General features: G+C 34.8%; 1 protein-coding gene across 1 annotated transcript; it reads left to right on the top strand.

The window, feature by feature from the left end:
- The first annotated feature begins 22,171 nt into the window (after positions 1–22,171).
- LOC107901650 (ER membrane protein complex subunit 4) lies at positions 22,172–24,907 on the top strand. The gene is made up of 6 exons (XM_016827727.2): positions 22,172–22,488; positions 22,585–22,641; positions 23,321–23,474; positions 23,902–23,999; positions 24,099–24,164; positions 24,565–24,907. Exons 1-6 carry the CDS (start codon positions 22,360–22,362, stop codon positions 24,598–24,600), a joined length of 540 nt encoding a protein of 179 aa, XP_016683216.1. The 5' UTR covers positions 22,172–22,359; the 3' UTR covers positions 24,601–24,907.
- The last annotated feature ends 2,091 nt before the right edge of the window (positions 24,908–26,998 follow it).

A 26,998-nucleotide genomic window follows, 5' to 3' on the forward strand; every position in this document is an offset into this window, starting at 1 on the left:
GTTGGTGTTTAAAGGTTGGGAGTTGGAATGGTATATAAAATGCATGCTATGAAATATTTTTTTGATATGCTTGAATGTGATCATTGAGATATGGAAATTGATAGTGAACATTGAGTTAATAAGTGGCTAGTTTGGTGTGTTTGGATGTGTTGAAATACGGTCCAGTTTGCTTAGGTAGTGATGATAGGTGTTGAATAGTCAAATTGGTATTTTGAGTATAATATTGGTATGTGAACATTGCGGTAAATGTTGGCATAAAATTAGTTATAAAGGTTAGTTTATTTGTGGTTAAACTTAGCAAATGTATAATCATGTTTGATTTGTGTGATTGAGGTGCCTTTTGGGCATATTAGTTGTATGATTAAATACTACGATGATCTAGCTTGAATATACATGTGTTAGGTACATTTTGAATGCTTGAATATAGGTGAAAATGACTTGTAAAGGTGTGCTTGAATTGGGTGAAAGAAATGGCTTGAATTTGGCCTATTTCTTGTCCTCACGGCCTAAGACATGGGTGTGTGTCTCAGCCCTGTGTGACACACGGCCATGTGTCCCTTATAGGTTTTTAAAACTTTCATTTCGAGAGGTACACGTGTAATAGCCCTTTTTTAGTGAAATTGGAATAGGGTTTTAGGACCACAAATCTGAAATTAAAGAAATTATTTTAATATTATTTTTTGATCTACAACATGATAGAATTATGTTATAAAAATTTCGTTAAGAAATTTTTCCGTTTGTATGCTCAACTTGTGAAAAAGGACAAAATCGTATAAAGTGCAATAGTTGTGTTTTATTAGCTAAAGGTATTAAATAGCTATAGAACCTTAAAGTGGAAGTCCTTATATGGTAATTAGACCATTAAATGAGTTATTGGATGTGCATGGCTTGGTAATTGAGTAATTTTTAAAGTTAGGTAAGGCTAAAATGGTAATTAGGTAATAAAAGCTAAATTAAATAAAATAACACAAAATGGCCATCCTTCTCTTTCATTTTTCCACTGAAAATTTCAGCAAGAAACACCATGTTTGGAGCTTCAACATTTGGCTATTGCTCCCCTTGCATGTAGGTGCATTTTTGTCCCGTTTTTAATAATTTTTATGTTTTCGAGAACGTTGTAACTTAACCTAGCTAACTAGGGGACTAATTTGAAATGATCTATATATGATATATGATATATGGATACACGATATAGATGTTACATGTACATGGAATTTAATAATTGTTGAATTCATACATGATTCTCAGTTTTTATAGGAATACATGGCTAACTTGGTTATTTATTACGTGATAGGCTTTGGCCAAATTGAATTGTGTTATGCTTTAAGTTCCTTGTCTAAATTGTGGTTAAATGGTAAGTTTAATTCTTTTTTATACGAACTTACTAGGCTTAATTGCTTACTCTGTTTATTTTTTCGTGTTTTATAGTGATTCAGAAGCTTGTTTGGATTGGAAGTCTTCAGGGATCTCATCACACTATCAAACACTATTTTGGTATTTTGGACCTTACATTTTGGGTTAAATGGCATGTATTGGTCATTTTGGCTAATGGTAGCCTATATGTTTTGGTCATGTATTTAGCCATTTGATTTGGCTTAAATTTGGTATTTTTTGTGAAGTATATATGTGTAAATGGCCTTATTAATTATGGTGTATGGTTGCCATGTGAATGCCTTTCTTGTCAATTGGTATTTTTTGGGTACCAAATGGTTGAGAGTGATGAGTAATATATATGTTAAGCTTTAGGCACAATGTTGCATGTATGTATTGGACCATTTAGGTATGTTTGAGATACATAGTTGCATGATTATAAGTGGTTAATTGAGATGCTTGTGGATATCATGATGTATGTGTGGATATACATGTTATAAGCTTGATATTGTTTGGTTTTGCATGTCTAATTATGCCATGGTTGTATACAAATTGTTGTGTTTAGGTTGGTACCAATTTGAGTGAGAAATATGGCTTGGAAAATGGTCTATTTTTGTCCACACGGGTAGAGACACGAGCATGTGTCTCAATTGTATGTGACACACAGCCAAGTGACACGGCCATGTGTCCCCTGATACTTCTATAGAAAATAAGTCAATAGCTTCACACAACCTAGCACATGAACGTGTGGCTTGGCCGTGTAGCACAAGTCAGTATACCCTCCAGTTTTTACACGGCCTAGCACACGGCCTGGCACATGGGCGTATGAGGCCATTTCGAAGGGTACAGGGCCTGGCACACGGGCGTGTGGCCCCATTTTGAATGCCCACACGACCTGGCCACGCGGGCATGTGTCCCTTGTACCTTTAAAAATTTAAATGATTTTCGAAAAATTTCTTGAGTACTCGGTTTAGTCCCAAACCATTTTAATGTTTATTTTGGGCCTCGAGGGCTCATATTAGGGACCATATGATTGTTTATGAATGGTTTTTGAATTGAATGAGAAATGTACATGAAATGTTTGATTGATTGAACTGTAAGTCTGGTAATGCTCCGTAACCTTGTTATGGCGTTGGATACAGGTTAGAGGTGTTACAACACGGCCTGGCACACAGGCGTGTGACTTGACCGTGTGACCCAAGTAGAGAGTTACATAGGCACATACACGGGCTGGGACACGGCCGTGTGTCCCTACTTCGAATGTCCACATGACTTGAGACACAAGCGTGTGACTCAGCCGTGTGAGTCACACGGCCTGGCCACACGGTTGTGTGACCCCTGGAGTATGATATTTTCTATCTTCTGCCATGAAGTTCTAACTATTTTCAATTTAGTCCCAAATTGTTTCTAAAGTGTTTCTAAGGCCTCGAGGGCTCGAAAAAGGGATGTTATGCATGTGTTTGAACGGAATATAATGTGTTTTATAAATGGTTGTAATCAAAGGTTTTAAGTTAAAAGTTTCCAGTAATGCTCCATAACTCTATTTTGACGATGAATACGGGTTAAGGGTGTTACACTTATTCAGGAAAAAAAATTATTTACCATTTGATGGTCTCCCCACGGAATGGTGATTCAGGGAATGGATGGGTAAGAAATTAGGTCAAGCTTTCAATTTTACACTTACCATTATCATTTCTTTCTCACATCTGAAACATTTTCCCTCTTTTCCATGCTTCTTCCTTCCACTGTAATCATCAACAAATTCCCAACTTATAAATTTAATTTTTTTTAATCCCATTTCCTCCCAACCCTATCTCCCTTTGACAAACCTTAACAAGGCCATCAATTTCAAAACTATTTTTCTAACTTCAAATGCCCTCAACAACGCCTTCTCTTGCTTTCGATTGAGGTGGAAACTTGAGAAGAGAAACAACCGGATAGTAGTTCGATGTGAGGTCTTGTTTCCATTTTATCCTCTCATTTTCTCACCTTGAAAAAGCTTTCACTCAGCCTAATCTCAGTCCCGACCTCCCTTGCTTCCTTCATCTTCAACTAGTAGCAGTCCTCCCTTAGGTAATTCTTTATCGCTTTCGTTATTCCTTCTGATTTCCTCTCTGCCTCTTTTAGTAACCTTAACAAGACTGGTTCAAAGTCTTGAAAACGGAAATGGCAAATCTATGTTTTGCCAAAAGGGTTATCTCCGTCTCCATCTGAATCTCTAATCTGCCAAAAATTTCCCTATATTTGCAGTCGATTCATTTGCCTGTAATTATCTCTTCTCCCATTTTAATTTCTTTTTTTTCCTAATTTTTTTGTTAAATTAGTAGAAATAATAGGTTTCCTTTCAGTTTTGAAGATTGATATTGGCTTTACATTGCTGAACTTTAATGGTGTTATATGGGGCCAAATATAATTGGGCGTGGGGAATGAGAAGTAAAGCTTTCGGACAGTTTCTCGTAACTAATGTCCCTTTCTTCTCATGTTTGCAGTGGAAACAAATCTGCCATTGTGACAAATACAACTGTAAAGATCAGAGTTCCTGATAATGTTATTGACTCTGTTTATGGGGAGAATAGTCGCAATCTAGCTCGCTTAAGAGAGGTAACATTTTTTCTCTTAACTTTTTCTGTATTATTTTATTAGCTTTTTTCCAAAAAGATGTTTGGTATAGTATTTAGTTGGTTAGAATGGTTCTACTCCTAATTCTACAAAGAGTTATACAATCACCGCCTAAACAACTCAACTCTTGATAGAACTTAATGAAGAAATTAGACAACACTACCTGAGAAGAGAAAATCAAAACACATGAATTTGAGACTAAAAACATGAATTTGATAGAACTTGAAGTTGTTGCCTATTTAACTGCTTTTCTTCTTTTATTTTTCAAGCAGTGTACTCTAGTCTAGCCATCTATGCAAGCCTACTCTTTGGTGACAATAATTTAGTTCTAATCATTTACAAATGTTCTGTGGTGAATGGCTTATAGATCACTGTTTTCTATCATATCTTTCTTCTACTGTCTAGTTTTGAGTTTCTTTTATAACTAAGGATAAGAATTTATATTTATTATGATTAATTGGCTTAGTGATGAGAGTCATGAGTCAAGTTGGCTTTTACTTTTTCTAACACTTGAAATGAAGCCTTTTTCTCATTAGCATGTAGAAAAATATGAAAAATTGAAATCTAGATTCATTTTGGCTAATGTACTTATAAAAAACCTTAAACTATATTCCCTTCTATTTAAACAAACCTTTAAATTATTTTTGTAGTTAAATGATTTTTACTCATAAACCCCTTTGATTTTGATTTTGAAGTAAAATATTTTGAATTTCTAGATCCAATTTAATTTCTTATTGATGTAATAGAAATTATATACACTTTAACATCAACATAAAATTTAAAAGATCAATCAAAAATTTCAAAGTACTTCCAAAAAGTATTTAAGTATATCTACTTTCAAAAAATTGTGAAATATTATTTATTTTCAAAAATCACAAAACCATCTCAAAATATAAAATTAATTAATTGTTTCTCCGTTCATTACGAATTGTAGTGAGAAGGAGATTCAAGAAAACATCATGAAAAAAATCATAATTGGTACATTAAGACTAAAGTTAACTCACAAACAAGATTAAAAGACTTTCACATGTTACATTTCTTTTTCAATTTTTTTTAATTTTAAACATATCTTAAATTATGTATGTCACTGGCTAATCCTGTTTGTAAAGCTTAAAAACATCAACAACAATAATCGAGATAATTTCTATTGGAAAGAAAAATGCAAGATGAACCAAATACATGATAATAATGAGTGAATGACACAAGATTGTAGCATGAAAGATCAGATTTTCTAAACCAAAATATTGGTGACAAAAGAATCATGAAATCAAACATGGTAGGGAGAAAAAAAAAACTTCTTGTCAATGGCTAGCTGTTCTTATTGAGACCACGAGCTTAATATGAGGCTTTACTTGGTTCCTCAACTTTGGTTTTTACCAATTTGGTCTTTTATCCAATAAGCACCCTAATTATCCATAATCTACAATCTAAATGGCAAAATGCTTGATCTAATGTTAGAGTAAAGAATGCATGATCCAAATTATTATCCAGAAAACAGGAAGTGTCTCATAACATGTTACATGGTTAGAAAACACGAGGGTAAGTGTCAGATGTCGATATTTATTCAACATGGGTATGCTCAATTTTTTTTCATGTCTTTGAATGATGATATAACTAAGTAATTTAATCCTTATACAGAAATGTTGGTGCAAACAAGTAAAATTGATAAACTGCGTTCATGGATAACAGTTTAAATGTGGACCTCAACTTCTAAGACAATATAAACTTGTAGATAGAACTGATGCAATAACATAAATTTCTTCTATTAAAGGAAATGTTTTTTCATGTTTCAAAAGTCTGTGTTAGCATTTAGATGGTTTGCCGAACATGACATTGAATAAGAGTAGTCCAAGGAAAATGAACAGACTGTAAGGGGTGTTGCTATTTAATACCATTGTTGTTCGTTTTTTTTACCATGTAATCTTACAAAACTTGCATTTTAGTGTGATATACCTTAAACCATTTCCTAAATTGTCTTTTTTTCCATGTTTTATCGTTGTTACGTGTTTGCACTACTTGTTTGAGTCATTTTAGTTTAGTCATATGCTAGATAAGTATGTTTTAATTGTTCAAACTTATGTAATATTATGTTTTCATCTTTAGTTTTATTGGTTTCATGTTTTCCATTCATTTTTATGATAAACGGTGAAGGGTTGAAGGAACAGTAAGAGCAGTAGCAATTTAGAATTTTTTCAATTTTTGTTCATCAACTAATGCATTTTGCTTTTGGTATTTTGTTAAGTTTTTTTTTTTATTTGGATTTTTTAGTTGGAACCATTATGTGTTAAATGTGTATCCTCTTGAAATAATGGAATGATTTGTGTGTTTTAGCTAAAGGAGTAGTTGAAGGTAGCAACAATAAAGGGAAAGATATCGCTCAAGGGTGTGCTAAGGTAACAATACCCTCCTAATGTCTTTGTTATAAGTTAGTTATGTGTTCAACTTTGAAAAGATGAAATTTGTTAATGGAAAAGGAGGCTACTATGGTAAAGAGCGACACACCTTTGTAGGCTGCCAAATGCCAAGAGTCAACAGCAAGAGAAAAAAATGAACAAGGAAAAGGGATACAAACAAATATCTTCATCAGAATGAATACACCATTACTGTTTTCTAGTAATACAGGAAAGGCAATATATACATGTTAAACCGCATTTACAATTCGGATTTAATCGTTTTACTTTAAACAAGAACATTTTGGTTATATTTAATTTGCGATATGTTTTTATTTTCGATATGTTTGATTTAAAACTATTTTAATCTTTTAATATATTTTAGAACTATTTTTATTTTCGATATGTTTAATTTATGTTATATTTAATTTTGGTCTTTAAACAATATTTTATATTACTTATATTATTTGATTAAAAATTATAATTAACACTACAAACTTATTTTATTTCAAAAAAACTTTATCTACAATTGTTAATCTGGTGTATTTAATTTAGTATATTTTTAAATTAAAATTTTAAAATTAATAATAAAAATACCAAAACTGCATGTGAACTCATTACTTTTAATAGGAGAGTTGAACTTCTTTTATTCAAATATAAAATTATCTCAACAAACGAAACAAAAAAATGTAAAATGCTACAAACAAATCATGTTATGGTAAGAATGTAATGTATATGGAGTTTTAGATTTTATTTAGATAAAAATGATAATCGAAGATTTTAAAATACATAATTTTTAAGATATTTAACACACTGTATACCTATAATTGAATTAAGTTAATACAAAATAAAAGAAGATAAGACCTTATTTAAATACCTTTTTTAGTTTAATAGAAATGTTATGTTAAGGAAGTTGAGCCCTTTTTATTTAACTATTCAATATGTACCTTATAAAAAGATTAATATATTCAATTATTTCTTTGCTTTTCCCACAAAAATTATTAAATTTATATTATTTTTTTCCTTTTACTAATTTTAACTATTCAAACAAAATAATATATCTTTTTCTATTCACTATTATTAATTCAAATACAAGATTAGTTAATTACAATGTGAGGATGAATACAAGCTTTTAAATTAAAGATCGAATTTTTAAAAAAAATTCATATAATATATGTATATTTCTGTGAAACTGGAAATTATGTAATTTGGATGTGGATGTATTAAATATTAATTTTTTTTAAATAATTCTTAAACATAAGTCATCAATTAATCAAATCCACAAAAACACATTCTTTTCCTTTCTTTTTTTTTTCTTTTTTGGGTGATTGATAAAGAAATGAATTTCAAGATTTTTACTTGCAAAGATAGTTGTAATTTTTATTTTGTGCTTTGTAAAGATTCTTAATATGTATTGTTCATTTTTCTTTGACGGTATGTTATTGCTTCCTCTTCTTCTTTGGCTTGCATGATTGCTTCTTCCACCCACAGTTAAGTGTCTTGTAATCATTGAATCATTGTAAATTCTTTGGCAATTAAATTCTTCGATTTTGTTTTACTGTTATTAAAGTTAGTATTGAAGAAATGTGACCCTTTTACTATGATTTGAAGATATGTAACACTTTAATATCTTGTAGTAATGGCTTGACTGCCTTTAATAGTACAAAGTGAGAGGCATAAATGAATTAGTCTTGCATTGGCAGTATGGTTGCAAATGTGTACAGTTGCGAGCTGGTTCTTAGTTACATTGGGTGTCATCCACAGCCTACATACTTATAGACCAAGGATTAGTGTAACACCCCGTACCCGAGACCGTTGCCGGAGTTGGACACAAGGGGTTCACAGACTAAATTCGCTTACTATCGTAGTCCATTTAAAAAAATTTCCAGGCAGTTGGCAACTGCGTCACTGTCACCTTAAAAATCATATCTTGAGTTTCACAACTCGAAAATCAGTTTTGTAATTTTTCCCTGAAACTAGACTCATATTCCCATCTACATATTTTTTTCTAGAATTTTTGGTCGGGCCAATTGGTACAGTTTATTAGTCAAAGTCTCCCATGTTACAGGGATCGACTACACTGACCTTTGCGCATTACGACTTGGATATCTCCCTTTACAGGGCTTCAATACTGATGTCGTTTGTTTCTATAGAAACTAGACTCAGATAAGAATCTATACATATATGGCATGACTCCTAATTATCTCTGGTTAATTTATAATGAATTTCCAAAGTCGGAACAGGGAATCCAGAAACCGTTCTGGCCCTGTCTCACGAGAACCTAAATATCTCTTAACATACTGTCCATATGATAGTTTCGTTACTTTCCTATGAAAATAGATTCATCAAGGTTCGTTTACATAATTTATTCACTATTTAATTCCATTCCTACTATTTTTAGTGATTTTCCAAATCTACATCACTGCTGCTGTCAGCATCTGCCTTTAAGGTAGACTTTACCTATTTCATAGTTTCCATGATTCAACTAGCCCTTTTAGCATAAATAGCACAAATTATGATAGTGATTAACCATTCCCATGGCTAATCCTTGTTAAGCATATCCACACCTCTCAATAACCATATCCATACCCAATGATTATAACATTATGCTCAAACATATATAAGCCATTTTCGCATGGCTATCCAAAATTATACAAATCCAAAGGGTCCATGACCCACAACAAAAAGGGTAGTCCTATACATGCCATTTTCAGAGTTCAACCAAAAGTGTACCAAAAGGGCTTTGATAGTGTGGGAGACTTCGACTTCCAAAAATCCCGAGTCCGATAGCTGACGAACCAAAATCTATAAAACAGAGAAACAAAGAAACGGAGTAAGCAATTTATGCTTAGTAAGTTTTGAGCAAAGGATTCCAGCACAACAAAAGTATAGCATTCATATAGCTAAACGGATAATTTCATATGCACAAATTTTCAATATCATACTTACTTCACATTACCAACCCTTATGTTCATACACAAAAGATCAACTTAGCCAAAGGCCGGTAGCTCATTTATCAACTGAGTGAATACTTATTTGTAAGGGCTCAACTAATTCAAAGCACATACGAAACATACCTCAATGTTGGGATGTTACAAGCGTATTAACTGAAATTTTTACAGCAAGATCATTCATTCCCAAATCACGTACCTTCGGAATTTAACCGGATATAGCTACTCGTTCAAATGCCTTCGGGACATAGCCCGGTTATAGTGACTCGAACAAATGCCTTCGGGACTTAGCCCGATTATAGTTACTCGCACAAATGCCTTCGGGACTTAACCCAGATTTAGTAACTCGCACCAATGCCTTCGGGCTTAGCCCGGAATTAGTAACTCGCACAAATGCCTTCGGATCTTAGTCCGGATATGGTCACTTAGCACAAAGCCTTCGGGACTTAGCCCGGACATCATTCAAATAACCATGCACATTTAACAATAAATCATGACACATTCGTATTTCATTTTCATTAGCAAAACTCAAACACAAGACACTTATCATTCTTGCAATTTCGGCTCAATAGCCACACACAAAGAGCATGATTTTGATTTGCTTAAAACATGATCTAATCAAATCATAATTTAAGCTCTATTACTCAAGAACTTACCTCGGATGTTGTCGAACGATTTCGATGGCTATTCGACCACTTTTTCCTTCCCTTTATCGGATTTAGATCCCCTTTGCTCTTGAGCTTAATTAAACAAATAAATTGATTTAATCATTTGAGCATCGAAAAGAGGAACACTAGGCACTTAGCCCATATTTATACATTAGACATTAAAGTCACATACATGTGAAATCATGCATCAACTCAACATATTAACCCACACTCCCTTTTAGCCGATTGTCCTAACCAAGATATAGGCATCAATATGTTTGCCTCTAACCGAATGCATGCAACACAAATCTTCTTATGTGGCCGAGTATGCATGTATATGTTAAGGCCAATTATATGCTTAATACTTCCCACAAGTATGGTTACTTGTATTAGTTATATACCGTTTCGTTTCAAATTCAAAACTCGGCTAATACGCATTTATACACTAGTAATCAAATACTAACATTTTGCATTTTATCTTACTACCATTTCACTTCTACTTTCTACCATGGCTGAATGCATCAAGACACCATTTACCCTTGCAAGGCATAAATTTCATCATCAAAACTAACAAGCTTATAATCCCATGACCGAAACTTCTAACAACACCAATTAAAATACTTCATGGGTTTGAGGTAAAACCAAGAAAGAAACTCATGAATATCGAGATATAAGCACTAACATTGTTCATCTAGATTTAGCATGACACAACATCCATCACCCTTATATTTACCATAGCCGAAAACCTTACTCATTCCAAAAATTCAAATCTCAACTTGGTCACAAAAATAACTTGGTATCTCACCAACACAACATCAACACCAAGCAAGAATGATGCATCCATGGCCGAGTGTCATTTCCATCACATAGCAAGATTTAGACCATGGGCTAGGTAGAACTCAAGCTAACAACTAAAACATGCATGCATCTCATGGAACATCATCAAACATACCTTAGCCTAGTTACATGCATGGCCGAACCTCTTCAACCTTTCTTCTTCCTTCCTCCTTAAAATTTTCGGCCAAGGATGAACCAAAGGATGAACACTTTTTTTTTGTTTTTCTTTCTAGTTTCGGCAAAATGGGGGAACAACCACACACTTTTTTTTTGTTTTCATCATATTCCCTTTCATTATTTTATTCCCATGCTCCTTATTTTATCATACTTCCCATGAAACACTAACTTAACATGTTTATGACATGTTCTTGCCCATCACACTTGGTCTACCATACTTGTCATGGCCGGCCACTACTAATTAGGGGGGAAATTGACATGCAAGTCCCCCCTTTTTATTTCATGCACTAATAGATCCTTATGCTTTGACCTACCACATTTCAAAATTTTCTCACATAAGTCCTATTTACTAAAATTCACCTACAATTAAACAAAATTCAAATATGAAATTTTCACACATGCATATATACATATAATAAGCATCAAATATGACAGCTAATTATTTTTATGACTCGGTTTAGCGGTCCCGAAACCACTTTCCGACTAGGGTCAATTTTGGGCTGTCACAATTAGATTTTAGATTTTAGATTTTTATGCAAAACGAGATTATGTGAAAAGATTTGTATATGCTTGTAACACCCCAAACCCGGCCTAGATGTTCTGGCCGAATCTGGTGATGTCACATGATAGTGTGTTTGAAAACTGATGCTCGTGTTGAAAAACCGTAACTTTGCTTAAAAAAATTTTCGTTTAGATCTCGTTGTTATCTTTTATTAATCCTAAAATAGTGATTTTTATTCATTCGTTAGTTTGCAAAATATTATACGTTGCGGAAGCTTTTTAAAACAGTTTGTGTCCTTGAGGGTATTTTGCTAAAATACATGCATTCCTTTTAAACACACATGTTTTATCTACCTCTAGCAAATATAAAACATAAAGTAGTAAAAAAATCCAAATTTTAAGCAAAAACTCATAGCGGCCATTATTACAGAAAAATACATTAAATAAAGCTTTTAAAAAATAAACCTTATTAAATACGAAACAGTAAAAAGGAGTCGTGTGGCCACAGCTGAGTCATCCGCCACTCCGATCCGCCTAAGTCTGAGGATTACCTAAACAGATGAATCAGAAGCATGAGTTTACTAAAACTCAGTGTGTAATCTCCACATAAACAAGCAGACAGTATGCAATCATAGTCTGGGCCTAAGCCCATTTTGGTAACAGTTTCAGTTTCAGTTTCAGTTTCAATTAGGGCCTTAGCCCATTACAATACAGAAGCAGTCATGCATTTGGGCCTTGGCCCATTACAGTATAAATACTCATTACTGTAATAGATATGTAGTATCAAATCCTACCCAGCCAAGCTCTACACTCCAATTCCGTCCAACCCTACGGTCTATGTGGGGATATAATCAACCCACCCATCCCTACACTCAAAAAAGTACCAAATGCGGCACTAGACAGTAGTTTGCAGCTGAGCTGCTAGTAATTTAGGCTCGAGGCTTTTCAGTACACTTCCTCCGGACAATGTAACCCCACCCCACCCTAATGCAATGCAATATACATATATGACATGCTAAAACATAATATCATGCATAAAATCAGGGCATACAGTATCAAACTAGTAGGACATCATCATGCTTAATAACATGCATAATCGTATTAGCCATACAGTCATTTTAGTCAATTAGGGGTCTAGGTAAGCTTACCGACCCTACAGTAGGTCCACAGTCTACTTGGGCGACCCGTGCAACCTTAGTAGTCAAACAGTAAAAATGGACCCACAACCCATGTTGCATGCCCATGTGTGCACACACGTCCGTGCGGCCCACACGACCCAAAATGGCCTTAACCTTGTGGATCTCACGGCCTGGCCTAATATTCTCATACACCCGTGTGGGGCCCATGTGCCCGTGTGGCCCACATAGCCCAATTCGGCTTGACCCATGAATTGCACATGGCCAGCCTCGTCGATCACACGCCTATGTTCGATTACATGGCTTTTCATCATATTTTTTGGCTTTTCATCGATTTCTATTTTTAGAGTTGTGTTTACACACCTGGTTCGTTTGTCACATAAAAGCACTTCCAAGCTCAGTAGTTCCTAAAATTGATCATTCACTTTAATCGTTAGTCTCAACTCATGAAAGCACAATAACCCCAAATCAAATATACTTCTATTTCAAATGCACGATACCTACCTTGAAACTCTGAACGAATATACTAACACTCCACAGAAGAGGGACCTCAATCAAAACGATTCATTGCTGTCAAAACGATAGCAACATCTGATCAATATTTAAATTAGGCACAAAACAAGGTGTTCAAGTTTTACTTACCAGAATAGTAACGAGAACCAAACCACGAGAATAATCAACGATAGAAAAACAGAATGGTAGAGTGGAGGAGACAAGAATCGGCAATATGAAAGAGGACGAAAAGAAAAAGAATCGGCCTAAAGATCAACAATTTGGTAGCAACCAACAGGAACGAAAAGGAGGTGACCGCAAGAAAAAAAAAGAAAGAAAAGATGGGTAGGGAAGTGTGCAAAACTGAAAAGAAGAAAAAAAAATAAAAAGAAGTAGTAGAAATTCACTAGCAATATTCGGCAGAGGAAGGAGAACAGTTGACAGAAAATTAAGAAGAAACAAAAGCTAAAGCTGACCTTTGGGAAATGAATAAGTTTCGGCACCACTACTGACCACCTTCCTTGATCCACTCCTCAAAACTCTCCTACTATCCCTCCACAAACCGTCCACTTCCCACCACACCTCAAATTCCTTATTTTCCTCCACCAATCCCACAACTATTGAAATCTCCCTCATTATCCTCCTAAAAATTGGCCACAACCTCCCCACACTCCTCAAATACTCAAAATTTCGATCAAACTATAACAATCATACAGCACAATATGCGTGGGATCAGAGTGGTAGCACCTCAACATAGAGACGTAGAACACATCGTGAATCTGATCCAATTTCGGAGGTAACTCCAACTGGAAAGCAACTGGTCCCACTCGCTTGAGCACACGGTAAGGTCTAATAAATCTAGGGCTCAACTTGCCCTTGCGACCAAATCTCAGTACCTTCTTTTACGGTGAGACCTTAAGAAAAATGAAGTCCCAGACCGAATACTCAATCTCTCGACACTTCATATCCGCATAGGACTTCTGTCTGTCTGATGCCGCATTTAGTCGGTCTTGAATCAACCAAACTTTATCCTCAGTATCAGAAACTAGTTCAGGGCCCAGAACATGCCCAACTCAGTCCAACATGAAGGTATGCGACACCTACAACCATATAATGCCTCGTAAGGTGCCATCTGAATACTAGACTAATAGCTGTTGTTATAAGCAAACTCTGCTAGCGACAAGTAATCCTCCCAACTGCTTCGAAAATCAATCACGCAACTCCTTAACATGTCCTCCAATATCTGAATCACCCTCTCTCACTGACCGTTCGTCTGAGGATGGAACGCAGTACTAAAGTTCAATCTTGTACCTAGAGCTTCATGTAGCTTCTTCCAGAATCGAGACGTGAAGTGAGGATCCCTATCAGATATTATTGAAATCTGTACCCCATGCAGTCTCACTATCTCAAACACATACAATTTAGCTAGCTTCTGTAGAGAGTAGTCAGTACGAATCAGTATAAAGTGAGCGAATTTGGTCAATCGATCCATGATGACCCACACCAAATCCTTCTTAGTGGGTGTGAGGGGTAACCCACTAACGAAATCTATAGTTACACGCTTTTATTTCCAAAGTGAAATCTTGACTGGCTGTAGCAATCTTGAAGGTAACTGATGTTCAGCCTTAACCTGCTGGCATGTCAGACACTTAGCCAAAAATTCGTAACCTCTCACTTAAGACCTGGCCACCAGTGTAACTCACGAAGGTCAAGTTACATCTTATTACCCCCCAGATGTATAGCGTAAGGGCTACTATGCGTCTCTCTTAGAATAGACTGCCTCAATTCTGTATCTTTCGGTACACAAATTCTCCCACAAAAATAGAGTACCCTTTCGCTATTCAGTCTAAAATCCACAGTATTCCCACTCTCAATTTGTCAGAAGTGAAGACCCAAAGACTCGTCCTCTAACTGTTTATCTTTAATTTGCTTTATCTACATCGGTTTAAATTGAAGTTCGACCAACAAACTACCATCATCAAATAAACTGAGGCGAGAAAACAACCCTCTCAAATCAGTCACAGCCCTACGACTTAGTACGTCGACCACCACATTAGCCTTATCAGGGTGGTATTCAATCGTACAGTCGTAATCCTTAAGCAGCTCAATCTATCTACGCTGTCTAATATTTAGCTCCTTCTGAGTGAGGAGATACTTGAGGCTCTTGTGATCCATGTAGATGATACACTTTTCACCATATAGGTAATGCCTCCAGATTTTCAATGCGAACACCACTGCGGCCAACTCTAAGTCATGTATCAGATAATTCGCCTCATGAGTCTTAAGCTGACGAGACTCATACGCTACCACCTTACCCTCTTGTATCAACACACATCCCAAACCGACATGTGATGCATCACTGTAGACAGTAAACTCTTTTCCAAACTTTGGCTGTATCAAAACAGGGGCATCAATCAATACAGTTTTGAGCTTCACAAAGCTCTCTTGCTACGCATCAGTCCAATTAAACAGCACACCCTTACGTAGCAGCTTAGTCAAGGGTGTTGCAATCAGTGAAAAACCCTCTACAAATCGTCGATAATACCCTGCCAGCCCCAGAAAACTACGAATCTCAGATACAATCTTAGGTTGTTTCTAATCCAACTCTGCCTCAATTTTTCGAGGATTGACCCTAATCTCCTCAGCAAAAACCACATGGCCCAAAAATGTTACTTCCTGTAACCAGAACTCACATTTATTGAACTTGGCGTACAGTTGTTTCTCTCTTAAAATCTGCAGAACCACTCTGAGGTGTTCATCGTGCTCATCCTCAGTCTTCGAGTACACCAGTATGTCTTCAATAAAAACTACCATGAACCGATCCAGACAGGGCTAGAACATTCGGTTCATCAAATCCATGAAAGTTTTTGGTGCATTCGTCAGTCCAAATGCAATCACTAGGAACTCATAATGACTGTATCGAGTCCTAAATGCTGTCTTGTGCATATCAGTCTCCTTAACCCTCAAATGATGATATCTCGATCGAAGATCAATCTTTGAGAAAATCGAAACACCTCAGAACTTATCAAACATATCATCTATCCTCGATAAGAGGTACTTATTCTTTATGGTCAACTTGGTCAGTTACCGGTAATCAATACACATATGCATGGATCCATCTTTTTTTTCACAAACAGAACCGGTACTCCCCATAGAGACACACTAGGGCGGATGAACCCACGATCTAGTAACTCTTGAATCTGAGCCTTAAACTCCACAAGTTCTTTTGGTGCCATTTTGTAAGGGGCGATGGACACAGAGTTATACTAGGAAGGAGCTCAATCCCAAATTGTACTTCATGATTCGGAGGTAACCCAGGTAGCTCTTCAGGAAAAACGTCCGAAAAGTCCTTAACCGTCCTGATATCTTTAACCGAAGAATCCCTAGAATCTGAAATATTAACGTAAGCTAGATACGCCTCACATCCCTTACGAATCAACTTCTCAGCCGTCAATACAGAAATCATATTCGATACGTAGTTACAATGTTCCCCAATTATGATCACCTCGCTGTCCTCCTCAGTTCTCAGTACAACCCTTTTTGTGGCACAGTCCAAACTCACTCAGTGTTCGACCAACCAATCCATCCTCAGTATTAAATCGGACTCCCCAAATGGGAGCTCTATCAGATCAGCCCGAAAGGTTACCCCTTGCACCTCTAAAGGGACGTCTCTAAACAGTTTATTTACCCTTATAGATTGTCCTAGCGGACTCAGTACAGTCACCTCACTCACAGTGCTTCCAACCAAGATACCCAAGTTCTCGGACACAGTACAAGCTATATAGGAGTGAGTGGATCCTATATCTTCAGTGCAGTATAAGGTACATTATAAATAAAGAACATACTCGTGATAACGTCCGGAGCATCTCCATCCTCTCGACGACGTACAACATAAACTAGAGTCGACTGCCTCGCCTCAGTATGACCAGCACCTCTATCCGATGCTCCCTGACCACGGCCTAACGTATTACCACCTCTGGCCTGACCATAGCCTCTTGGTGGCCACTGAGTTGCTCTCGGTGGTGGTGCAGTATCGGTACCTGAAGCTTGCATCAGATTAGACCTCCGCGGACACTCTTTAATACGGTGCTCTAATGAACCGTACCTTAAACAAGCCTCAGTTCCTTTCCACCACTCGCCCTGATGGCGTCTACTATAGTCAGTACACAGCGGCTGCCTAGTAGCAGCAATGGAAGGCCCAACTCTAATTGGCCCATCAACTTTGGCCTTTTTCTTAGACCTCTGAACGGAACTCGAGGGCTCCGAATCCCTCTTATTCCTACCTCTCTCTGTGACGGTTCTGGCATTCAGTGCACTTCACTTTCTTGGCGATCTTTACCTTATCAACCAGTACAGCAAAATCTCGCTTCCTCTGTGGAGCTATCATAACCCTCAAATTATCTCTGAGGTCATCCTCGAAGCGGACACATAGCTCCTACTCAGTCACCACCATACCACGCACATAGCGGCTCAGCCGTAAAAACTCAGCCTCATACTCGACCACTAATCTAACTCCCTAAGTCAGATTTAGGGACTCCCTCCTACGGGCATCCACATAACTGGCCCCAACATGCTACCCCTGGAAGGCGATTTTAAAGAACTCCCAGGTCAGTCGATCGAGCTGAATGCCCTCCTTAACAATGAGCCACCACTGTGTGGCCTACCACACTACCTACAACACGGCCTACCACACGGGCAACTGGATGCCCGTGTGGCGTCGACAATCACATTTTTTAACTTTTCGCTGATTTTCGTTTTCAGAGTTGTGTTTACACACCTGGTTCGTTTGTCACTTAAAAGTACTTCCGAGCTTAGTAGTTCCTAAAATTGATCATTCACTTTAATGTTAGTCTCAACTCATGAAAGCACAATAACCCCAAATTAAATATACTTCCATTTCAAATGCACAATACCTACCTTGAAACTCTGAACGAATACACTAACACTCCACAGAAGAAGAACCTCAATCAAAATGATTCATTGCTGTCAAAATGATAGCAACATCCAATCAGCATTTAAATTAGGCACAAAACAAGGTGTCAAAGTTTTACTTACCAGAATAGCAACGAGAACCAAACCACGAGAACAATCAACAATAGAAAAATAGAATGACAAAGTGGAGAAGACAAGAATCGACAATATGAAGGAGGACGAAAAGAAAAAGAAACAGCCTAAGGATCAACAATTCGGTAGCAACCAACAGGAACAAAAAGAATGTGACCGCAAGAAAAAGAAGAAAGAAAAAATGGGTAGAAAAGTGTACAAAATAGAAAAGAAGAAAAAAATAAAAATAAGTATAATAAATTCACTAGCAATATTTGGCAGAGGAAGGAGAACAATTGATAGAAAATTGAGAGGAAACAAAAGCTAAAGCTGAAATTTTGGGAAAGAAATCAGTTTTGGCACCACTACTAGTCACCTCCCTTGATCCACTCTTCAAAACTCTCCTACTATGCCTCCACAAATCGTCCACTTCCCACCACACCTCAAATTCTTTATTTTCCTCTACCAATCCCACAATTCTCGAAATCTCTCTCATTATCCTCCTAAAAATCGGCCACAACCTCCCCACACTCCTCAAATACTCAAAATTTCTGTCAAATTATAACACTCATACGGCACAAGCAGTAAAAATAAACCCCCTTGATCATGCAAAGATTCGAACACAAGACCTCCAGCATATTTACACTCCACTTAACCACTAGACCAGCAGGCCCATTCTGACATATTTTATCAACATTTATTTATAAGCCTACTGATTAGAGATAGGGGTTTAGTCATTTAAAAACAACAATTTGCCCAAGCTAAGGCTTGAACTTGGGACCTCTCACACACACCCAGAACACTTAACCACTAAATCTGACAGATATTTGTGTCACAAACATACAAAAATAAATATATAAGGGATTTTGAGGGTGTTACAATGCTAGTGATGAGACCTGTATTGAACAAGTGAGGATGAATAGAATCACCTTTTTTAAACTATGTGAGATGTTACAAACTTTAGGTGGATTGAAGTCGTCAATGAGCATACTTGTTAATGAGCAAGTGAAAATGTTTTTACATATCATTTCTCATCACATTAAAAATCGAGTTATCAAGTATCACTTTAATAGGTTCGGGGAAACCGTTAGCAAATCATTTCACAATGTTTTAAATGTTGTCATACGCTTACAAGATGTGTTATTTAAAAAAGGAGAGCCAATTACAGCTAATTCTACAGGCCTAAGGTGGAAATGGTTCAATGTATTGGATTGAGTTTCATATATAGCTTGTACATAATTTAGTTGATTTAGATTTAAATATAGTATCCTAACCTGAGGTTTTATACATGTGATGTAGATTGCTTAAGTGCTTTAGATGAAACCCATATCAAGATTAGGGTTTCAACAATTGATAAACGTAGATATCGAATGTGAAAATGTGATATCTCAACAAATATGTTAGGTGTTTGTACACCAGATATGCATTTTGTTTATGTTCTTCCTAGTTAGGAAGGTTCTGTTACTGATGGATGGGTTTTTCAAGATGCTATTAGTAGGAGACATGGACTAAAAGTTCCTCATGGTAAAGTGCAAAATTAGAGGAATTTGAATTAATTTTTAAGATCATACTTTTTGGGGAAATTAACCATGATAAATAGTTATTTTATAGGTTGTTATTACCTAGTTGATGTTGCATACACAAATTGTGAGGGATTTCTTGCGCCTTTTAGAGGAAAAAGATATCATTTGAATGAGTAGCGTTAAGGTTACTAGCCAAGTACTCCAGAAGAATTTTTCAATATTGAACATGCTTCAGCGAGTAATGTTATTGAAAGATGCTTTGGGTTATTAAAACTTAGATGGGGAATACTTAGAAGTCCATCATTCTATCCTGTGAGGGTGCACAATAGAATCATTATTGCATGTTGTTTTCTCCATAATTTTATTCAAACCTATATAAGTCTTGATCCTATTGACGCGGAGTTGGGAGAAAGATTACCTAGTAATATGATAAATGACGATGAACCGAATATCGTAAATATTCATCCATCGGATGCATGGGCTACTTGGAGGATGAAACTAACCAATCAAATGTTTGATAAATGGCAAACATCTAGAAATTAGTTAGGTTTAGGGTAAAATAGTAAACGTTAATTTGTTTATGTTATTTCATGTATCTAGTTTATGAAACTTTGGTGGTGTTTGAATTGTTTTTTGCATTGTACAAGACTTGTTGAATTATAATTTATTTTCTTTTTATTCATCATGTGTTATAATTTTATAAAGTGTTGACTTTTTGATTCATAATATTGAACTTAATTTTAATTTGCGTTTTTCTTAAGATAGTTATGTCAGGTTTTTCACAATCAAGTGTTTATTCTCAAAATTCTTGAAGAACCAAAAGGAAATGGGTTTCAGAAGAAGATGATTCGTTGGTTTCCTATTTGGTTGACTTGCACAATGTTGGAACCTTTAATGCAAATACGAGATTCAAAGCCGATTATTTAAATGAGCTGGAAAAATGTTAGAAAAAGTTTTACCCCATGCTATTTTGAAGGTTAAACTTAATCTTGAATCGAGGATTAGGACATTGAAAAGGGATTGGGCAATCATTTATGACATGCTTAGTGGAAAAAACAATAGCGGTTTTGGTTGGGACGAGCATAGGCAGCTTGTTATTGCTGAATATGCTGTGTGGAATTCATATATAAATGTAAGAATTATTTCAAGTCTTTATTATCTTATTTTGACCAAACTTATATCTAATATGGATTCGTCATTCTTTATAGAGTCATTAAGAAGCCGGTCAATTCAAACATCGTAGTTTCCCTTATTATGACAAATTTACTGCCATCTACGCAAAAGATCGAGCCACTGGGAAAGATGCTCAAACAGGCGCTGATATTATTGAAGAAATAGATATTGAGGATGTAGCTACTACAAATACTCATGAAGAAAGAAATGATTTCCATGGATGCGAAGCTAATGTTTCTTTGGATGACATGGATCTTTCAGCTACACAACTGCAACAACCTAGAAACCAAGGTGATTCCACATTTTCAAAGAAGAGAAAAAAGATTTTTAATGCAAGTTATCATATTTCTTCTACTTCATTTACTGATGCTGCCACTTTATTGGCGAAAAACATATGAACCATTGGCCTTGAAATCAGTAGGAGTTTTGCCTCCGAAGTGCTAATTCAACAAAAGTAAAAAATGACCATTCAAGAAAGTGCTCTAAAATTATATCCAACGTTAAGTGAAGTAGAAGGTTTAACTGAGGATGAGCGCTATCGCAAGTTGAGCAAAATTCCAGACCATCCAACGCAAATGTTCATTTTCTTTAGTTTACCTTCTTCTGTGTGATTGGAATGGGTCAAAAGATTTCTTGCTGACCATTAAAAATCATGGTTGTGTTGATGGTATTTCGGTAACTTTTTGTGTTTGTAATATTTGGATGGTATAATGACATGATAGAATGTCATTAAAATGTTGTAACTTTTTGATGTTGTAAAATTTAACATATGGATTATGATATATAAGCTAATGAAATCATGTAACTTTTTGTTAATATATGAATATTATGTTTGGATGTGAAATATAATTCTCAAGCTATTTATAACTTCTAATATTTTGTTTTTTATTGTAGAATAATTAAATTATTTGTTCCACTAATGATATTTTAGCAAATTAAATATGTATTGCAGTTTAAAAATAATAAAGTAGGTTATATATTATTTTTATAATATTATATATTATGATTTTTTTAATTCATATAATAATTATATTAAGAATATTGTTAAATTATATATTATTTTATTAAATTGTATTTAATAATTATGTTAAAATATGATTAAATTATTTATTATTATTTTTAATAAAATATATTTAACAATAATTTTATTAAAATTTAATAAGAATAACAGATCTACCTAAAAAAATTTTGTTAAGGGTACTTTGGTCATTTAAGACAGTTTACTTATATTATTACAATATTTATTGTATTCAACCAAACACAACAATATTATTAGAGTTTTATTCCATTTTATTTAACCAAATAATTGAATTATTGGTTAGGGGTTTATTTCATTGCAACTCTAATATATTATTGCTATATTCAATTAGAACCGTACTCCGTTATAGCGATCCAATCGTAACCTTACACCTTGAATGTTCGGATATAGATGGGTATCGGATCCATGAAGAGCTCTAATATATTTTAGTGAAAGGAAATTAATCAGAAGCAAAAGGACAATGGAGAAGGGAAAAGGAGTAATGGGTGCCGGCCGAAGATGGGCCGTCGATTTCTCTGATAATTCCACCGCTCCTTCATCGCGTGACATCCCCGATCCCCCCGGCTTCACTCGTGCTTCCGTCGATCAGGTTCCCCTTTTTGCCTTTTCTCATCTCAAATGAACAACTCGCTTTCAATTTTGTTATTATGATAGGGTTTCAACTTCACCTTTGTATTTTTGACAGGACGATTCGGCTGTGAGTCGCCAAAAGAAGGATGCTGAAGCCAATTGGAAAGCTCAGGTACTTTTTTTCTCTCTCTGTAGTTTACTTAGTATCGAAGAACAGTAAGGAGATGCTTAATTAACGATTTGAGTTGGTTTCGTTTTGCATCTTAAAGATTTGAAGTATTCAACTGTTAGGGATTTAAGTGTTTGTGATGAAAACTTATGGATCAATTCAACTGCAAAACTGTAGTCACAAACCATCATTAAGTAAATTTAATGGATCTATAGGATTGAGTTCCAGCATCTGAGAAAATGTTTACAACATTTGTCTGGTGCCACTTCTATTTAGAAATTACGTACTAAGGTCTGTATTGTGGCAAAGCAGCAGCCACTGGCTATTTAATGATGCATGGATTGTCGAGGTTCTTAGTTTACTATAACTATGACCTTAAATCAATTGTAAGTTCAGTAGGTGTTTCATAGTACATTGAGTTGGTGTTTAAAAGAAAAAGGTAAAGGGGAAGCAGAGATTTCTTTTCTTGTTGCATGGTTGAGGTCTAGTGATTGATTGATTCAGTAGATGGACGTAGTATTTGATGGCAACATTGAACTATATCAATGAAGTTTTTTACTGGTCTAGGTGGTCATTTAGGTAAGAGTTCCTTTTTTGCAATTAGGTTTTCAAGGTAAAAGCAGAGGCACAATATGGAAAAATATAACTGATTTAAGATTATATTTCTATTACTTTTGAACAGAAAGCATGGGAAGTTGCACAAGCACCTTTCAAGAATTTGCTAATGATGGGCTTCATGATGTGGATGGCTGGCAGTACAGTGCATCTCTTCAGCATTGGTATCACTTTTTCAGCACTTTGGCAACCTATTAGTGCTCTTCAAGGGGTTGGGAAGGGTAAGCTAAGCTATGATTTTTATTTTTCTCTTATGCTGTATTGTTAGTTAGGGATGTCTTTACCCTTTGTTCTTTATTACTTGTTCTACCTTGTACTCATAAAAGTAGTGAAACAGTCATAAGAGGAAAGATTAAGAGGGGCAAGTTATCCTATCCAAGAATGAAATGTTAAACCCTTATAACCGCGAGGTTACTAATGATTGCCACTTAAGTATTCTGAAGAAACCTATCCAGTTTACTGCTATATCTCTCCTTTTTATCGGTAGACATAGTAGCTGATTTCCCTCTTGTAAAGTGTATACAATACACAAGCAACCTCCAGCCCACCAAGTGCCACGAAAGGCTAGATTTTCTGTTCTTCAGATGTTATGGTTGTGCAATTTCTATTTCTAGTTTGATTCATCCAAATTTCATTTTGATTTTGCAGTTTTTGAACCGTATAAAGACAATAAAGTAGATCTTCTTGGACCTAAGTTGCTTTTCATTGCTCTTAATTTGGGTGGTTTAGCACTTGGTGTTTGGAAGGTGAGCTGCATTTACCTTTGCATCTTCTTAGTGGAATTTTCAAAACCTGTGTTTTCTAACCCTTTGCATTTTCTTACTTTGTTTCTTATGTTTTGGCAGCTTAATACATTGGGACTCCTTCCTACACATGCATCCGACTGGGTGTCATCCTTGTCCCCAGCTCAGGTTTATCCCTTCTTCCTTTTTGCTTCTTGCAAACTTAATTTTCAGATCTTGTTCCAAGAACTTGGCAAAATCCAGCAATTAAATTTTTAACTGAAAATTTAAAGGGAGGAGGCAGGATTAGTGAAAGCTACGTCACATCAAAAGTAACGGCTGATGATGTTTGATATTTTCTGGGAATATTTTGTCGTGGATTTGATTTAAAGTGGGGAGGGAGTTACTTGCTAATGGCTATTTAAAATCTATTTGAATTGTCTCAACAAATTTATTCATACTTGTTAAACATATTTGGCTGTCATTGTTATCAAATGGTTAGACTTAGAGTAACTAATGCTCTGCCTTTGTCTATGGTGTTATATGGAGCCTTCTACTAACTCTAGCTTTAAATTGATCAAATTTGCAGGAGGTTGAATATTCAGGTGGGGGTATTCCTCTGTAATATCGTCTTCGTGCGTCTGATTCTCAGACAAATTTCTGGTGCCAGTGAGGGGAAGTTGCAAAGATAGGTAGAAAGAATTTGGATGTTTATACCTATGTCTTTTGGAGATGTAGAAGAGGAAGACCACTATAGATTTTCATTCCCCCCGCCCCCCCTTCCCTCTTAAAATTTGATGAACCATGTTAGCTGCAATGTTGCATGGCATGATTAAGAGATGTAGAGGTTTGTTGTATTTTTATATAAACTTGCTAAAATCTTAAACTATGCTAAAAAAATTGATGCTATGTAATAAAGAGAATATTTAATACATGTGCTAAAATAATTAGACATAAAATAAAGAATAATTAGTACAATTTTAAACTTAAATATGAAATCAGAAAGATGAGTAAAATTTTTTTCAAAATAAATTAAAATATTTTTTGTGTTAAAAATAAGTTATGGTAGTGATTAATTATTGCTAATTAAAATTAATTTATTGCTATCTTTTTGACTAAACTATGGTGAAAAAATAATTCTTAAAAGCACAAGTGTTTCTATAGTTGGGATGATGTAGGGATTCAAGTCTTCGCAAATTCAACGCTTTCACATTTTGGTTTAGCCGGGAAGGATTGGAGACGGAAATCTTGAACGTATTCTGCCACGGTTTCACACCGAGTAGAAATAGACAAATACTTCAAATCAAACTGTTTTTCTTTTTCGTCAGAACATGAGGAACTTATGTGGACTTGGAGGATTCTATGATGGAATGATATTATCAATGAAAAAGAAATGTAAGGTTTAAATTGGAATGTGAATCAAGGGTAACCGAATCAAATTTAACCGATTTAGATTGGTTCTAAATTTTTTTTTTATAAAGAGAAAATATTTCATATAATATTCCAAAGTTTTTGTTTTTGCTTATTTAAATAAAAATAAAATTCGACTTAGATAATCATAATTGAGAACTGAATTGAATTGAATATAATTAGGTAATTGTTAAAATTACACCGAATTAAATAGACTAAAAATCAAAATCTAATTGATGGTTTGAATAAATTTGTTCGTTTTTTCAATTATTTCCCGGTGATGGGAATGTGCCTGAACCACTTAAGCCTATAATTTGATATAAAGTTTGAAAGATAATGAGAATCAATATTTTTGTCTTTGCTTTGCATTTCATTAGCCAATCCAATGGCATGGAACCTATAAATTATCTAAATTGCAATTATTTGATTAGTGGTTTCAACTATATATCATGAATTCAACCTACGCTTCTACTTCTTCCTATCTCCAACTTTTAACTCAAAATAAAATATCATTTATAGAGTAATAAAAGTTTAAATTATAATTAACTTTAATGACATTTTTCTAAAACTCGATTAAATTAATTTATTTAATAATAGTTATACTAATTTAGTAAAGCTCTTGTAATAAAGAGATCTGTTAAATATTTTCAACTCTTTATGTATATGAAATAATATTTGGTATATTAATAAGAGTGGACAAATGTTTTATAAAAATATAATTAAATATTTTAAAATGTAAATATTAAAAAAACATATAACAAATTATTTTTTAATAACCACATCACAAATTTTTAAAATTACTTCTACAAAAAAGTACTGTAGATATATATATATATAAAGTTGAAGAATTACATGATAATGATGATGATAAATCGTGAACCCATCCACCTCTCGTTTTCTATGGCTGTGGTAGCTGTGAGAGAGATTTCAGCACTTACCCACCATCATCACCATCGCCACCACCATCCACTAAAACGATATTTGATTGGCTTAAAAGAAAAAAAGGGTTGATACTTAAAAGATCAAACTCAGTCTCTGCCAAAAGATTCTAATTTTGCTAATGCATTGCCCACTCTTACTTTATACTATGGCCTTTGAAGTAGGACAAGGATTAGCAGCCATTCTTCCAAACTAAATTGAGGACCCTACTCTTCCATGTCTTTCGTTTGCACATAAAATGACCTGCACAACCTTGAAGTAGGGTTAAGAAAAAGAATTAATCGCATTGTTTGGATGGTTTTTAGAATATAATTAAAAAATTACGATTAATTGAATTAAATAGAATTTTATTTTTATTTAATTTATAATTATAGATATTTTATATTGAAAATAATTCAAAAAATCTATATAAAAAATATGACATTAGAGAGAGTGATTATTTTTTATTTAATTCAAGAATGAATATTTAACAAACTTCTGGTTTGGTATTTACCAAAATCTATTGAATGAATCAAAAGATATATTTTCATTTGGATTCATTCAGATATCATTATTTTGAATTTTAAATTATTTTAATGGAAATATTTAGTATATTAATATAAAAAATTAAGATGTGTGTCTTTTTAAAAATATTTTATCATATTCATTTAAGACACTTATCAACTTCTAACTCT

Source organism: Gossypium hirsutum, chromosome D06 (genome assembly GCF_007990345.1).
Source record: "Gossypium hirsutum isolate 1008001.06 chromosome D06, Gossypium_hirsutum_v2.1, whole genome shotgun sequence".
Classification (NCBI taxonomy): Eukaryota; Viridiplantae; Streptophyta; class Magnoliopsida; order Malvales; family Malvaceae; genus Gossypium; species Gossypium hirsutum.